This window comes from Sorex fumeus, unplaced genomic scaffold (genome assembly GCF_029834395.1).
Source record: "Sorex fumeus unplaced genomic scaffold, SorFum_2.1 ptg000098l, whole genome shotgun sequence".
Classification (NCBI taxonomy): Eukaryota; Metazoa; Chordata; class Mammalia; order Eulipotyphla; family Soricidae; genus Sorex; species Sorex fumeus.
Genome location: NW_026606155.1, coordinates 82,486,941 through 82,503,287, shown reverse-complemented (window position 1 = coordinate 82,503,287; position 16,347 = coordinate 82,486,941). Strand labels below are relative to the sequence as shown.

Sequence of the window (16,347 nt, the reverse complement as noted above, 5' to 3'; positions counted from 1 at the left end):
GTGGTGGGCTGAGGGTCACATTCTTAAGTGAAGGACACAAGATTGTGGTTTTTGCCTAGAATAGCTGCAGTGCTCATTATGTGCTCTTCCTATCATGCTGCTTGCATGTCCTTTTTAAATGTGGTACTTGCAGAGGTCATACTACCTTTCTGTAGTGCTTACACATACCTGACCCTAATGTAGCCAGTAGTATTTATTTATTCATCCTCATCTCCAAAATCTACCACCTTAATAGCTAGAACGCTGTAGGCCTAAAAAAAAAAAGTTAGTTCACGAGCCAGGAATGTGGTTCAATAATATTAGATTCAAATTTTGAAGCTCTTGATTGATTCCAAAATCCGGGTTTGAGGCCCTCTACTTCTGGGCCCAGAGAAAAAGCACAGGGGATTGGGGCCAGAGTCCAAGACACATGACTTGCCAGATTTAATGCTATGGGCAGCAGTGGGTAGGGCACTACTTGCCTTGCACGCAGCCAACTTCAGTTTGATTCCTGGCACAACATGATCCCTCAGCTTCATCAGGAGTTATCTTGAAGTACAGAGTCAGGAGTAAACCCTGACCACTGGTAGGGGATAGCCAGTGCCCCCTCCCCAAAGCCGATTTTTGCCTTTCATGTGGTATTCGGAAGCATCTATGTTCTGAGGCCAGGGTGATATCACAGCTGGTAAAGCATTTGCCTTGCATGCAGCCTATCTGGGTTCAACCCTGCCATCCCATATGGTCCCAGAGCTAAGCCACGAGTAATTCCTGATTGCAGAACCAGGAATAACCCCTCAGTATTGCTGGGCATGGCCCCAAAACAAAAACAAAAAAGTAGCTCCTATACTGATTCTGCAAGAAAAGCTTCATCAATAAAAATGAAGATGTGTCAACTCTACTTATAATTCCAAAATGTGCTCTGATTAAAAATGTTTTAATAAACTCTAAAAATGCTTTTATAACTAAATAATACTCAAAATTAAACAAGCTAAACAATCAGCTAGATTTGGATGTTTTAGTATTTTGCCTCATACTAGTTATAGCTATGTATATTCTAACTCAGAACATAGAAAAACCTTCACAATTTTGATTTGTACTATTTTTCTGCTTCATAAGAGTTTTTAAGTTTTTCTGAAAAAATATCTTTTGACTTTTAAACTGAAACAATATTTTCAGTAGGTTAATAATCCTTTTTAAAAAGTAACCCTATCTTCAGGCTAAATGAAAATAAATGCTGGATTTTATGAATATAGTAACTTTCATCTCAATAACAGAATTTTCTTAATATTTCTTTATCTCTAATAAAAAACTGCTACTGATGGAAAGAAACGTACATTAACATCCCTGTAAAGTACGATCACATTATCCTGATTTTACAAATAGAGAATCAAGCACAAAGCCAGACACATGACTCGCCAGATTTAATGCTACAGGCAGCAGTAACTGCAGGATAGGGTTAACTGTGAATATCAAGTTAAGGATAGAAAATTAATTGGTGAATTTTTAGTTTCCAAGGCCTCTCTTAACTACAATTGCAGTAACCCAAACCCCCAAAAACCTTCTGTCAAAAACAAAGTAGTTAATTTGGATAAAGACCTGCTATATCAGCCAACATTTTGAGTAGTCTCTCATAAAACTTTAAAATCCTCAATGAAATACAAATCTAGGTAATTAATTCATGTGTCTATCTATCTTCTCTTCAGCTTCCTAATCCCCAACATCCCTTACCCCTGATAAGACCACTATTAGGAGTGATTAATTTCCAGTACTCTCAGCTCCTCCCAGCAAGTCATTCCTTTTTCTTATCTCTTCAAGCCCCTCTTTCATTTGCAATTCCAAAACTTTTATTCCTGTTCTTTGATTGTAGAGGTAGAGGTCAAAGTTCATACTCCGAATGTGAATCACTCATCACACATTTATTTTAAATACACTGGTGCTGGCTCAGGTCTTTTCTTACTCAACTTTTTTTTTCTTTTTGGATCACACCTGGTGTTGCACAGGGGTTACTCCTGGCTCATGCACTCAGGAATTACTCCTGGCAGTACTCGGGAGACCATATGGGATGCTGGGAATCGAACTTGGGTAGGCTGCATGCAAGGCAAATGCCCTACCCACTGTGCTATCACTCCAGCCCCTACTCAACTTTTGACACCAGTCCAGCAGCAAACTGAACCTCAATACTGCTAACCTTTTTGATACAAGCTCCTCCATACAAGCCATCTATTTCTACCTTAATCTTCCCTCGCATGCCATGATTTTGGAGGCTGTGTTCTCTGAACAAAACCCATTTTTCAGTTTTCTCCACTTGCACTCTACATGTTCTTAAATCTTAGCAAAGTTTCAATATCAAACATTTGTCAATTCTGAGTCTATTACTTCCATTTCTTTTTTAATTTTAGGCACAGTGATTTACAATACTTTTTTTTGCTTTTTGGGGTCACACAATGAGCGGCACAGGGGTAGGGGTTTCTCCTGGCTCTGCACTCAGGAATTACTCCTGGCAGTGCTCAGGGGATCATATGGGATGCCGGGGATCAAACCCGGGTCACCTGCATGCAAGGCAAACGCCCTGCCCCCTGTACTATCACTCCAGTCCCTGATTTACAATACTATTAATGATAGGGTTCATGCATTCATTTCAATCTTATTCTTTAAAGTATAGTATACGGGGCTGGAGCGATAGATATACAGAGGGTAGGGCATTTGCCTTGCACACGGCCGACCCAGGTTTGATCCCCAGCATCCAATATGGTCGCCCAAGAACCACCAGGAGTAATTCCTGAATGCATGAGCCAAGAGTAACGCCTGAGCATTGCTGGATATGACCCAAAAAGAAAAAAAAAGTATACATCTTACTGTGTGAGATGTAGCATAGTATAAATAATACACAATTTCAATTTCATCCATTTCAATTTCTGCCATTCACACCCTTCTCATGAGGCAGTGGACAAGTTGCCTAAGCCTCTCTCAAGTGTCAGTTATCTCATCCGTAACTATGGATAGCTCTTAGCTCACATGATCTCAACAAATGGATTAAGTAACCAGCAGTAAAAAGTTGTAAGACTCGATTATCCTGAACTATTCAATTACCCAACCATTCCTCAAATTTTTCTCTCCCTCTCCACTACTAACACCTAGTTCCCCAAAACTGCATCTCCTAACTTCCCCACATATTATCTTATTCTGTTGCCTCCACTTCATCACTTCTCACTTTGCAATATTTCTTCTCGGTACTGTCCTACCTCTTGAAACTTTGCAATCTTTTGATGTCTCTTCTTCATCTACCTTAACTTTGCCGTTTCTCATCTTTCCATCACAGTTGAATATTCTCCTTTAATAATTTTCCACCTTCAACAATATTACATATGCTGAAGCCATCACCTCTAACTCTAATCTCTATTGTTTGGGCACCAAAGCTGTACTTTAAAACACCCATGGGACATTTTCTAACCTTGATATCTAATAGACACTCACAAATTTAAGACTTAAGTTGTTATTTAGCCATTAAAAGATCTCTGCTCCCCCCCCCCACTTCATTTAAAAGTATCACAGCAGCCCAATTTTTAATGCTGAATTCATCTTAACCCACACTTTCTTTCAAGTCCTGTCAAGTAATTGTATTGCTGGGTGTGCCTCACAAATCCATACCCAAGTTTCAAATACCTAATTTCCAGATGCTTCCCCCCTTTATTATACCTTCCTCATTTAAAGAACTCATTTTCTTCTCTTTCATATCAAATAACTGCTCAAAAGAGCCCCTGTATTCAGTTTTCTACAAAATATCTCAGTCACAACTAGTCTACCGAATGACAAAAACTTAAGTTCACACTTTATTATCATCATTACTAAGACTTGTGGTGAGGCATGAAGGAGAACTTAAAACTATTTCAACGAACAAAGATTTTTTTTTGTTCTTTATGAATCACTGTGAGAGACCATTACAAAGCTGTTCATGATTGGGTTTCAGTCATACAATATTCCAACACTCATCCCTCTCCACCAGTGCACCTTTCCTACCACCAATGTCCCAGTTTCACTCCCCTATGGAAGGCACCTTTCTTTCTCTCTCCTTTTGTGCATTACGGTTTTCAATACAGGTGTTAAGAGAGCATCGTGTTTGTTCAGAATATTCAGTATTCTTATCGGGGAAAACAGCTGGAGTAGCTTTTTTTTTTAAACTGGGTAGCAGCTTTGTGGTGTGGACATGACTGCCAGGGCTTCTAGAGGTACATTTAAAAAAAGCAGTATCAGTAAAGTCATAATTCATTAAATTTACTCTGTACTTTTAGCAATATTCAAAGATACAACACAGAGAAACAAAATCTGTTACTTGTAAAATGTACATTATTAGATATGTCTGATCATATGAAGTGGGAATTGCAATAGTAAATGGCAATTCCAATAGTAAATGCTACTGGGAAAATATAATCTTCACTCCACGTAAGAATCATCTCTAAGCAATACCTGTTATACCGGGGGCCAGAGAGATAGCACAGCAGGCAGGGTGCTTGCCTGGCTTGCAAGTGACCCAGGTTGGATCTCTAGCATCCTGTGGTATGTTGCCTGCCCCCTCTCCATTCCCAGCACCATTAGGAATGATTCATGAGAATCATTCTCTGCCTGCAGCAGAACCAGAAATAAGCCTTGGGCACTGCTGAGTGTGACTCAAGAAAAAATTTAAAAATTAATAATAGCTGCAATATAGATAAGATTTAAAAATGAAATCACAGACTGGCATTAAATTTTAATTTCGATTACTCTTGCTTTTTTTTATTTTTTGCACTCTAACTATGGAAAGAAAATATCTTCCAAGAGTTTATTGTTTGCATTCTAACTATGGAAAGAAAATATCTTCCAAGATAATTCAAAAATATCTCGGATACTGGATAATATCCATCAGTCAATCCTACATTTATGAATAACAAGAATGACAGCAAAAATGAATTTCAGAAGCATAATGAAAGAACTTAGGAATTTATAACTTGAGTAAGTCATAGTTGATCATCCAACAGCTTTGTTTTAAATAATAAAAACCTTAAAACCTAAAATTCTGAGAAGCAGAAAAATAATTTTAAAAAACTTCTACTATAAACTTATAAATTGCGAACATTTAATTACATATTACACTAGTTCTACAGCATTTATGATTACTTGTTTCTCTCCCTAACCTCTACATATAATTTCATAGATTCCTCTCACACCGATGCATTTTTAAACTCTTGAGATAAACCTAGTTTTACTGTGAGGCTTTGTTTTCAGTTCACTGAATTGGGTTTGACTTGCCACTACTTGAAAATTCCTAGCCATTATCTCTGAATATTTCCTCTCCTCCATTATCTCTTTCGGAACTATTAGCTTCATGTTGAACTTGTTCCTCTTATCCTTGGTGTTTCTTTATCTTCCAATTTTCTATCTTTATCTTTGGGTTCAGCCACTTGGCTGCAATCTATATAAAAGGAGATTTCAACCTATGTTTTCCTTCACAAAGCAATATTAAAGGTGTGACAGAAAACATGTAGAATAACCAAAAAATACACTGAATTGAAATAATTACCAGTTATTCAAATTTTAATATAGCAAAATATTCTTATTAGCAGTTTTAGTATATAAGCTATGACAATGGCTTAATTATTATAGCAGTATCACATTGTGATAACTGCTACTTCAACGCAGGTATCTGTAACATCAGAACTGTCACTGTCACTGTCCTCACTGTTGTTCGTGGATTTGCTCGAGTAGGCCCAGTAATGTCTCCATTATGAAAACTGTTACTGTACTGGCATATCCAATACATCACTGGTAGCTTGCCAGGCTTTGCCGTGCGGGCAAGATACTCTCGGTAGCTTGCCGGGCTCTCATCCAATATATATGTAATATCATAATAGAGTATCAGTAGTACTAGAGAAATTATTTCTATTAGTGTAATGGATTGAAAATTGTATGCTTTCAAAAAATATTGGACTCCTAACTTTCCCAGTCAGTCCTTCAGAATCATGACCCTACTTGGCAACAGAATCCCTGCAGAAGTATTAAGAGGTAACCTGAAATAGGATGGGCTCCTAATCCAAGGACTGGTGTCCTTGTAAAAAGAAAGGGGATGCACAGGAAGAACACCAAGTGATGAAGGTAAAAAAATTTATTAACCAACCACAAGTCACCAAAAAAACCGTCAGAAGTCCATAAACCACAAGAAACCATAGAAAAAAGGAAGGATTCTCTAATGGGTTTCAGAAAGAGCCTGACTATCAACAACGTGGCTGTAGATTTCTAAGCAATAGAACTTTAAAATTAATTTCTTGTTCATTTAAGGCACCCACTATGCAGCACTTTATGAAGGTAGCTCTAGGAAACTAGTACAACTGTTGTCCCACACACACACTGCTGCTATGACTTGGAGATTCCTCCGATTACAAATGCAAACAAATTTCAGTAAGAAACTGGGGGGATGGAGAGGGAGGAACCAAAGTAAATTCTATTAATTTTATGTATAAAGCAATTTAACATCTTATTCTAGGATCCATTAATGAATTGCACTATAGCACTGTCCTCCCATTGTGCATCGATTTGCTTGAGTGGGGACCGGTAATGTCTCCATTGTGAGACTTGCTGTTACTATTTTTGGCATATCGAATACATCACAGGGAGCTTGCCAGGCTTTGCCGTCCAGGCGGAATACTCTCGGTGGCTTGCCGGGCTCTCAGAGGGGCAGAGGAATTGAACCCAGGTCCACCGCGTGCAAGGCAAATGTCCTACCCGCTATGCCATGGCTCCGACCTATTAAAGAACTATGTTTAAGAAATAAGTTATATTAATCTTGTTTTGTTTTTAATTCAATCCATTCTGAATGCCACAAAATCATCTGAGATTTGTAATATCTTTGGTTCTAGACCCTAAATGAAATCAACTATGAAACAGAAGATCATAAACTGACCTAAATCAAAATTTCTTTATTAAATGATAATCTGCTAGTAGATTAATATATCATGAGACTTGTTGTTACTGTGTTTGGCATACTGAATACGTCACACACCGGCTAGAGCAATAGCACAACAGTAGGGTGTTTCCCTTGCACGCAGCCAACATGGCTGACCCGAGTTCGATTCCTCCGTCCCTCTCGGAGAGAGCTCAGCAAGCTACGGAGAGTATCTCGCCCGCAGGGCAGAGCCTGGCAAGCTACCCGTGATGTATTCGATATGCCAAACACAGTAACAACAAAGTCTCCAATGGAGTCGTTACTGGGCCCACTCGAGCAAATCAATGAACAACGGGAGGACAGTGACAGACAGTGACAGATTAATATGCATAAATAACCAAATACTTATTTTTAGCATTTCTGGCCAATAAATAAAGCATGAAGGATGTTAACTTCTTTTCTTTTAAAACTAACAAACAAACACTGTCCTCCCGTTGTTCATTGATTTGCTCGAGCGGGCCCAGTAACGTCTCCATTGTGAAACTTGTTGTTACTGTGTTTGGCATATTGAATACTCTCAGTAGCTTGCCAGGCTCTCCAAGAGGGGTGGAGGAATCGAACCCTGCTCGGCTGGGCTGGCTGCACGCAAGGCAAACGCCCTACCACTGTGCTATCACTCCAGCCCTTTTAAAACTAAGCAACTTGGTATTTAAGATGAATAACCTTTTGCTCATTTATCCAATCAGAGGCCTTCCCCTCAACTCCCAAGAGCACCTCAGGGCCAAAGAGATACTATTAGGGTTGAGGCTCTTGCTTTGCACATGGCAGAGCCCAGTTTGATTCTCATCACTAAGTATGGTGGTCCCCTGAGCAACACCAGGTGTGGCCTAAAAACCAAAAAAAAACAAAACAGAGAAACACTATAAATTTGTCCATCTGTGTACATATTTATCAAAGGCTTGTGTCTATTAGCCCAAAATTAGGTAGAAGTATGACAATTATTTACAAATTTATTAAAAATTCATGCTTATACTATATCATCCTAACATCTCAGGTCTTTTAGTTTCTTTAACATGCCGGAAACAACAGTATATTATAATCTATTAACACGTACATATACTATGAATCTGATGACTTGCAAATCTCTTACAACTATATTATTTTAGAGTAATTTAGCATTAAGAAGGATCCACAACAATGTTTAACTCAATTTCTTGATTTCCAAGTGATCAAATTAGGTTTACAGAAGGAGCCACATGCCTGGAATCACAGAACTGCTAACAGCTGGGGCAAAAAGACATCTTCCAATTCTAAGTTCAATGTTCTTTACCTTCTTCTACCATAAAAGTTGGTAATAATCAAATAAATCTTTTACAACTGTCTTTTGCATCATCACTTTAATCTTATTTAAAAGTATTACTTAAGGGGCTGGAGAGATAACACAAAAGGTAGGGCGTTTACCTTGCACGTGGCCAACCTGGGTTCGATTTCCAGCATCCCATATCCCATATGGTCGTGTGTGTGTCCCCGTCCCCCGTCCCCCAAGCATGGCCAGGAGTGATTCCTGAGTGCAGAGCCAGGAATAACCCCTGCGCATCGCTGGTATGACCAAAAAAAAAAAAATTACCCTCTCCCCCAACCAAAAAAAGTATTACTTAAGTCTACTTGCCTTTAACAAATTTTTGTTTTTCAAAAATCAATTTCATGGGGCTGGAGCCATAGCACTACGGGTAGGACGACTGCCTTGCACGCAGCCAACCTGGGTTCAATTCCCAGCATCTTATATAGTCCCCTGAGCACCGCCAGGAGTAATTCCTGAGTGCAGAGCCAGGAATAACACTTGTGCATAACCAGGTGTGACCCCCCCCCAAAAAAAATCAATTTCATCATGTAGGTTTAAAAAAAAATCAGTAATTATCTCAACTGATATTTTTCCTTCAAAGAGAACTGCTGAGACATTTAAGGCAGCAACACTCTTAATTTAAAATCCATTCCTAGAAATCTCAAGAAAAAAATTAATAAACTTGGACGAATAACTCAGGATCAAATGAAGCATTGTTTAGAAATAAAAGAAATATCCAACAATAATAAAATGATAAACCCTAGAATATGTTATACACTGAATACCATGTAGCCATTAAAAAACATGCCCTATTGCATTATGGGATATACTTACAATATATTAGCTCTGATGCACCTACTATGCAATTCTGGGGATGTTGGGAATACATGTATATACAAACTATAAATTACATATTCAAGAAACATTTGTCAGAGCTTAAAACATAGTAAAAATCTAATACAGAGGATTCATCATCATAGCAAAAGTCTGATTACACATAAAACATGTTATTAAAGTGTTAGACATTCCAAATCAATTATTTTATTCACTTCAAAGGCAATTTTTGCACATTATCTGAAATGAACTATTACTTGTACATGGAGAGAAGTTTTTCCAATGGACACTTTTAAAGCAGTTCCTACAAGAACGAAGAAAAGCAAAATTCAACCTCCCCCAAACTAGACATTACATAACACAAACTACCACAAACTCTTACACATAATAAAGCCTTCAAAATTCTTGATTAAATACATACTTATATGTAACATTACCTACAGAGCCAGAACTCTAATTTCAAGTAATAGAGCATATATTAGAGGATTTCAAAACAAGGTTTCTGAAGACCTCAAAGGTTTTTTACCATACTGACTTAGAAAATGACTGTTTCCGAAGATGTGGTGATTTTCACTTCTTCAAAATGTTGAAATGAAGTGAAAAGAAAATTGGAGCAGGAAGCAATCTCTAGTATAAATTCCTACTGTGACTTCTAAAATTTTTTAAAAAGGGAAATCAAATATATAAGATCCAAATTAAATCTTTATAAGGCAGTTTTACACTATGGTAAAATTTTAAGGATGCCTAGTATAATAAAGCTCTTTAGTTTCTCCATAAATATACACGATTTATATAATAAACTGACCTTTCAAAATACTTCCTACTGATGATATATAAATTATTGAAATAAAAACTCACCCCCTGTCAATGCACAATGTTGGTTCTAATAAAACTAAGTATCAAATGAAAATATCACTTTCTAATATTAAAAGTAAAACCCTCAAATATCTTCCCCTCAAGAGCAAACACTTCATGGGGCTGGAAAGATAACACAGAGGGCAGGGCGTTTGCTTTTCGCGTGGCAGACCCGGGTTCAATTCCCAGCATCCCATATGGTCCCCCAGATCCGACAGGAGTCATTCCTGAGTGCATGAGCCAGGATTAACCCATTTGCATTGCCGGGTGTAACCCCCCCCAAAAAAAAAACAAAAAAGGAACACCTCATAATGAAACATGTTAGAACCAATTATTGTCCTACCAAAACAAACATAAATGTCCCAGAAAACAACTTATAAATAAAGTAGGATATATGTGTGAAAATGAAAATTTAAAAGTCGGGGTGAGAGAGAATTTCCAACTTGTCCCAAAGTAAGTGTATTAAGTTTTTTAAAAGGCTATTATTTTTATAAAGCTAAAAATGGTCATTTAGTACTTTAAATATCAGTGCCTTGGGATTTAAAACATTGGTAAAATTTACTTTTTTTTTTAAATGTAACAGCTGGATCACCCACTGACAGCATTACCCCCAAAACTTGCACTCTATTTAAACTCTGGCAAGTACTATAAAAAGAAACCAGTCAGAAACAATGTATTTTACACATATGTCAATTCAGTCCCTCATTTGTTTTTTCTATTAGCTGCATTATCAAGGAGCTATTGAATATTTTACCTAAAAATGATATTCAAGACTTTTCCCATCAAAAACTGAAGTTGACATTTTGATCAAAGTTAATTTCTAACAGAATGCAGTTAAAAACTATCGTCATTACGCACAGAATTGCCAGCAGTTTTTCTCCTACGGAGGTGTTATCTGAGATACTTCTTGATCTCTCGAAGTAGGTCTAATCTGCGGAAGGCAGTCAGACAGTACAGCACTGTGAATGGACAGCCAGGTATTTTATGAATGGAGGCGATCACGTGATCCCAGCACCTCCCCGAACTGATATTTCCCACATAACTGTGTCAACATTCTGAGAACAGAGGTAGCTGTTTGTGTGTGCGCTGTGTCTGTGAATGTAACCTGTAACTGTGAGCTACCCTTACTTCCGCAACTTAAAAATCGACAAGACAGATGGCTAAAGCCTCAAGTTTTCTTCCCCTGGAAAATCCTTTCAAGATGTCCAAGGTGATGGATGCTTTAATTTTTTTTTTTTATGAATGAAGAGTGTGCTATGCAAATGAGAGCGATTCACAAAAAAAGAGAGAACATGGCGGCCACTTCTGCTTCTCGACTGCACTGACACTGCAGCAATTCTACCTTCTCCCACACCCGCCCGTCAGAGCAGTGAGCGTCGAGGGGGGAGTGGGGGAAGAAGCTGCTAGGCATTTCTCAAAGCTGTTTTATGTTAAACAGGCCTCGGCTTCGGACTTTAAAGTCCTATCAGAAAGGTATGACTTGAGGAATGCATTTTATTTAAAGGAATGCATCCCAGGGCGAATCCTAACTCAGTCCATGCGCTCCCACCCTCCCCTCCCCCTCCCCCACCCCCCGGACAAACAAAACTTGAACTTCACGGCAGAGAAAACGGCGGCGGATATTCGGCATGGAATTAAATCCCGTCTCAATAGAAAACTGGGCGCGCACCGTTCGCCCTCTCAAGCAGCTGTTAACGTGAATGCAGTGGTGTTTTTTTTTTTCTCTTTTTAATAAAAAAGCAAAGATTCCGTTTGGAAAACAGGACAGTGCAAATAAACAAACACTTAAACCGGGAAGCCGTTTAAGTTAATGAATGAAGGCAATGTAAATACTGTTTTAAAAATCAACGTAAATCCATGCGTTCTAACACGGGCTGAGGGGGAGCACAAACTGGTGTCCACAACTCTTCCGTGCTCCACACATAAAGTCAGGTCCAGTATTCGCAATGGTCAAATACAATTAATTGTTCAACAGCTCCCACACCCCAGGGGGGCCTTAATCCTATTAAACTCTAAAAATACTTCCGAGCGCCATTCAAACAAACAAACAAACAAACAGAAACCCCAACAAAATCCCCAAGAACCTTATGGGTCATAAGTTTAAAAGACGGGGGGTGGGGGGAAGGGGCAGGCTTAATCGGTATTTAAGAGTCACTGACTCATCGAATTAAGATTCAACAGCAGTTTGCTGCAGGAGGTGCTCCCCCACTTTAGTTTCCGAAAGGAACGTCTCTGAAGGAAGCAGAAGGAGGATCTCTGGGGGGTGCTCAATAGGGGTGCTTAAGTGCAAAAAATTACACAGGACGGGAGGGGGGCTTTTCCAGGCGAAGGGCTCTCCCTACCCTGCCTCCACCCAGCTTCGCCTCAAGGACATGCAATTGCCATCGCACCCCAACACTTAGTAATGTCTCCCCCGCGCCGAAAAATGCAAACTAAAATGGGGGGGGGGGGGAGAGTTGTTTGCCGCGATAAAATAAAATGGCTCAAGAAATCAAAGGTTGTGTCCAGAACAAGATGCACGGAACTCTGCAGGGCTGCAAGCTTCCCGGGCCCCAAAATCCCAGAAGGTCGGGGGAGTGGTGCTGTCTACGAAGGGGAAAGCAGAGATTGGGGTCGGGGTGGCCGGGGGGCTTCGAGAGCCAGCCAAGAGGCACTTACTCGTTGTCAGAAGTCGCCGTCTCCTCGCTCATCTTTCCCTCACCGTGATCCGATCTGGAGATGGAGGAGCAACAGCAGGAGCAGCAGCGGCACCGAGGGGCAGGAGGCAGCGGCGGCCGGGGGGGCGCGAGGGCAGCGGCTCAGGGGCCTCACCATGGTGGATGCCTCACCCGGAACGGTGCCCCCCCAGCCGGGATCCCCGGCCACCCCCGCAAGGGGGTGGCGGCAACAGCCTCTGCCGTGGCGACCCCAGCCTCTTCCCTCGCCTGAGTGTCCAGCCACGGGATCCGAGGAGGCCGGGAGGGGTCGGCGGGAGAGAGGGGCGGAGGGTGTAAGGAAAAGAGAATAAACAAACGCAAAAACGAGAAAGTGAAGAGGGTCGGAAGGCGGCGTGGGGCGCCGCTCGTCGGGCCCCTGGGGTGGAGTGCCACGGGGTCCGGTCAGGAAGCGGCGGGCGGCCGGCCGGCCGGACAGAGCGGCCGCGAGCTGAGGCGGCGCTTCCCTCCCTCAGGGATGCGGCGAGGAGGAAGCGGCGCTCCGCTCGGTGGGGGCCGGCGGGGGGGTGCCGAGCCCAGGCTCCGGGCGGCGGCGGCGGCGCGGTCCTGCCGGAGCCCACCCCACCATCTCCCGCCCGAGCCCGCCCGGCTGCCCGCTCAGCCCCCGGCGGCGGCGGCGGCGGCGGCGAGCGGGGCGGTCCTCAGGCACGGGCTGCAGCCGGCGAGGGCCCTGGCGGCGGCGGCGGCGGCGGCGGATTCCTCCAGACACGCTCCAGCCGGGAAGACTTCAGAAAGGGGAGGAGGGGGCGGCGGCGGCGGGGAGCCTGGCGAGGCGGGAGCAGGCGATCGCCCCCACCCCAGCCGGAGAAGAACGGGTGCGCCCGCGCGGAGGCCAGGTTCCGAGACGAGGCGGGAGGGCGAGGAAAGCGGCCGCGGGTCGCCCGCCAGCCTGTGCCCACCAGCAGCTCGGCGGGCCAGCTCCTCACGCCCGCCTGAGGGGAGCCGCGAGGGGGGCGGCGGAAGCGCTCACGCCGCCCGCTCCTTCCGCCGCCGCCGCTGCTGCCCGAACCGGGGGCGCCCGCGGGAGCAAGAGGCGAAGTAGTCCCTGGCGACTTCTCCCGGCCGCAGCTTTACCTACCCCCCCCACCCCGCCCCTCCGGGGGGGGCCACCACGGACGCGGGGCGAGGTGGCCGAGCACGGTTGCCTGGACGGGGAGGGTGTGTGCTAGAACGACTAAAAGCTGCGGCCTCCGGGCGAATCACTGCAACTCGAAGTCGTGTGCAGCATAGCAAGTTTCAGGAAAGTAGTTCCCTCCTCCCTTCATTTCCCAAATCGTTGTTTGAGCCGCCGAGCGGGGAAAGGAGGGAGGCGGAGGGATACGCCAGGCCCTGCGCTCGCTGTATGCGTGCGCGCGCTCCAAACTCTTGGCACGCCGCGAAAGGGGGCGGGGGTGTGAGCTGCACGGGGAGCTGCCTGGGAGGTTGCATTGTTGCGGCGCCTTACTCCCCGTTACTTGCTTTGGAATATCCGGGTCGTTCGAAGGAAGAGATTAGAACTGACACTGTGCATGGAGAGTCTATTTGACGGCTACCCTCTTCTGCCGTGTGTGAGTGTGTGTCTGTGTGTGTTTTCCTGGCACAGCAAAGAATAGAACTGGCACGAGTTCATCTTGAGTTGGTGGGGGTTAGAAGGAGGGACTGTACAAAGAGAGCTCCGCCTGCTGTCCCTCCGGTTGCATTGCTGCAGTTCCCCGTCTGCATGCATACATAACCAGAGTGTGCGTGTGTGTCTGTGTGTCTGTGTGTGTGAGAGAGAGAGGTGGGGGTGGGGGAGGGGAGAGAAAAGGAATTAGTTTTAATGACTTGGATTTTTACTGCGCAAGAGGTATTCTGTGCAGGGCATTCATCCCCAAAAGCTAGAGTGGTTGTTAATGGAGAACTACTTCCATTGAAGCCCATGGTAGGCGTGTTACATGAATCTGGCGCAGCCAGAAGCACAGGAAATAACTCCCGCTGCGAGTGAGGTTGCATAACGATAGCGCAGAAGATGCCTCTGTGGCACGAACTGCTCTGAACGGAGGCGGAACGATTAGTGACTAGGCAGCTGTCACGTTTGCATTGTTAGAGGACAATGTATGCATTCATCTCAAAATGTTTTTGCACAGAAACCTGCTGGGATTGTGCGCTGTAGTCTAGGGTGTGGGGACTCAAAGGACCTCAAGCCCTTTTATATTCTGTCTTCTGCAAATTCTATTATGTCTTCTCCACCTGGAAAGCTAACTTGGACTTGGTCGGGTCTGGGGGACTGAATCGCATACGCTAGCAAGTTTCTGACACCTCTCCCGAGATATCTGTTAAACTCTCCAGGCCCAATGCTTTTCTCTTCATTCTCAGGTTTGTGCAATCTGAGAATGAGAATTGTCACTCCCACTACCTTGAGGGGGTAGAACAATTCCTGAGGCTAAGGAGGTGGGGGGAGAGGGTTGGAAATGTGGAAGAACCTCCCAAACAAGCCAGCAGGCCTCTTCAGCCATCTGTCTCCAGGAAGTTTCTGAATTACTCTTCTGGGGAGTGCAAAAAGCTAAGCTGTGACCTATTTTGCACACAGTAGGTACTTAAATATTTGACAGATTAAAGCGCAAAACCAGTGGGTCTTCAAAACAAAAAACAAAACGCATCCTGTTGATTCCTGAGGTTTCTTGATGCAATGTAACTTGCTTCCTGTCACCAGCAACACAGGCCTGACTCAGAGTGAAGGAGGAGGGGGCAATTTGCAGCAGAAAGAGAAGGAACGATCTGCAGTGGGTCTTCCGTGAACCTGAGACCCTGTAACTGAGTGTTGGTACTGACCTGTTCTACTGGCACTGATTTGACTCCTCGGATACTCAAATTTAAATCAAGTTCCATCATTCTTAATGTATGTGTTCTAAACTAAACCCCTCTGTAAAATGGGGATAATTATCTATCAAGACCTGTCAGACATGGTAACAAAGGAATAATGATACATCATAAAGCACCTAGAATAGTTTAAGAAGGTTGAATCTCAGCTCAACAATGATTTTGTAAAATGGAGATGATCATAAACTCTATATAACAAGCCGGAAGAGTTAGTCTGAAGGTTCACTGTAAAGCACTCTATATCCTTGAGTGAACAAATAACTTTGATTTTTTTTGTGTGTGTATATGTGCCATTTTAGCGAGAAGTGGCTAGTTTGCATTGCCTGACCCTTAGGAAACCATCAGTAAGTGATAGCTCTCAGAATTATAATTAAGTAAAAGGAAAGTTGGATTGCTTGCAAAGGCTTCTTTTCTTTTTGAAGATTTGCCTCTGTTTGAGATTGAAGTACATCAGGGAAATCATCAGTTACAGGCTTTGGGAGCAAATATGCAAACCGTCTTGCTTGTCATGTGCAAGGCACCAGTATACTGACCATATTCACACAAGTTGCTTTTACCTAAAGGAACAAGATACAATCGACAGCCCAAATGAACACTTTGATTGTTCCCAATTCCATACCGAGAACTTTCATTACCTTTGACTTTATCCATGCTAGTCACAGGACACTTTTGTGCCTTTTTTTTTTAATTGTGCATTTGTAGTTATCTCCTCTTATCTCTCCAACATTCATGGGATGGGATCTCCCCAGCTTTGCTCTGGAGTCTATGGCCCACTCCCTGTGGTACTTGGCCCAGCAATTAAGACCTGCTGGGTAAATGCTGTGGCCATCAATGCTTGGTCTATGGTTCTGAAGCCAGGGGTATGTGCTAAT

General features: G+C 43.0%; 1 protein-coding gene across 1 annotated transcript in view; it reads right to left on the bottom strand.

Moving 5' to 3' along the window:
- SPRED1 (sprouty related EVH1 domain containing 1) overlaps positions 1 to 12,907 on the bottom strand; it is an 89,022-nt gene extending 76,115 nt beyond the window's left edge. Inside the window, exon 1 of the mRNA XM_056133352.1 lies at positions 12,582 to 12,907. Coding sequence (XP_055989327.1) covers positions 12,582 to 12,613 — 32 coding nt within the window. The 5' untranslated portion in view covers positions 12,614 to 12,907. The remainder of the gene's footprint in view (positions 1 to 12,581) is intronic.
- Positions 12,908 to 16,347: the final 3,440 nt, after the last annotated feature.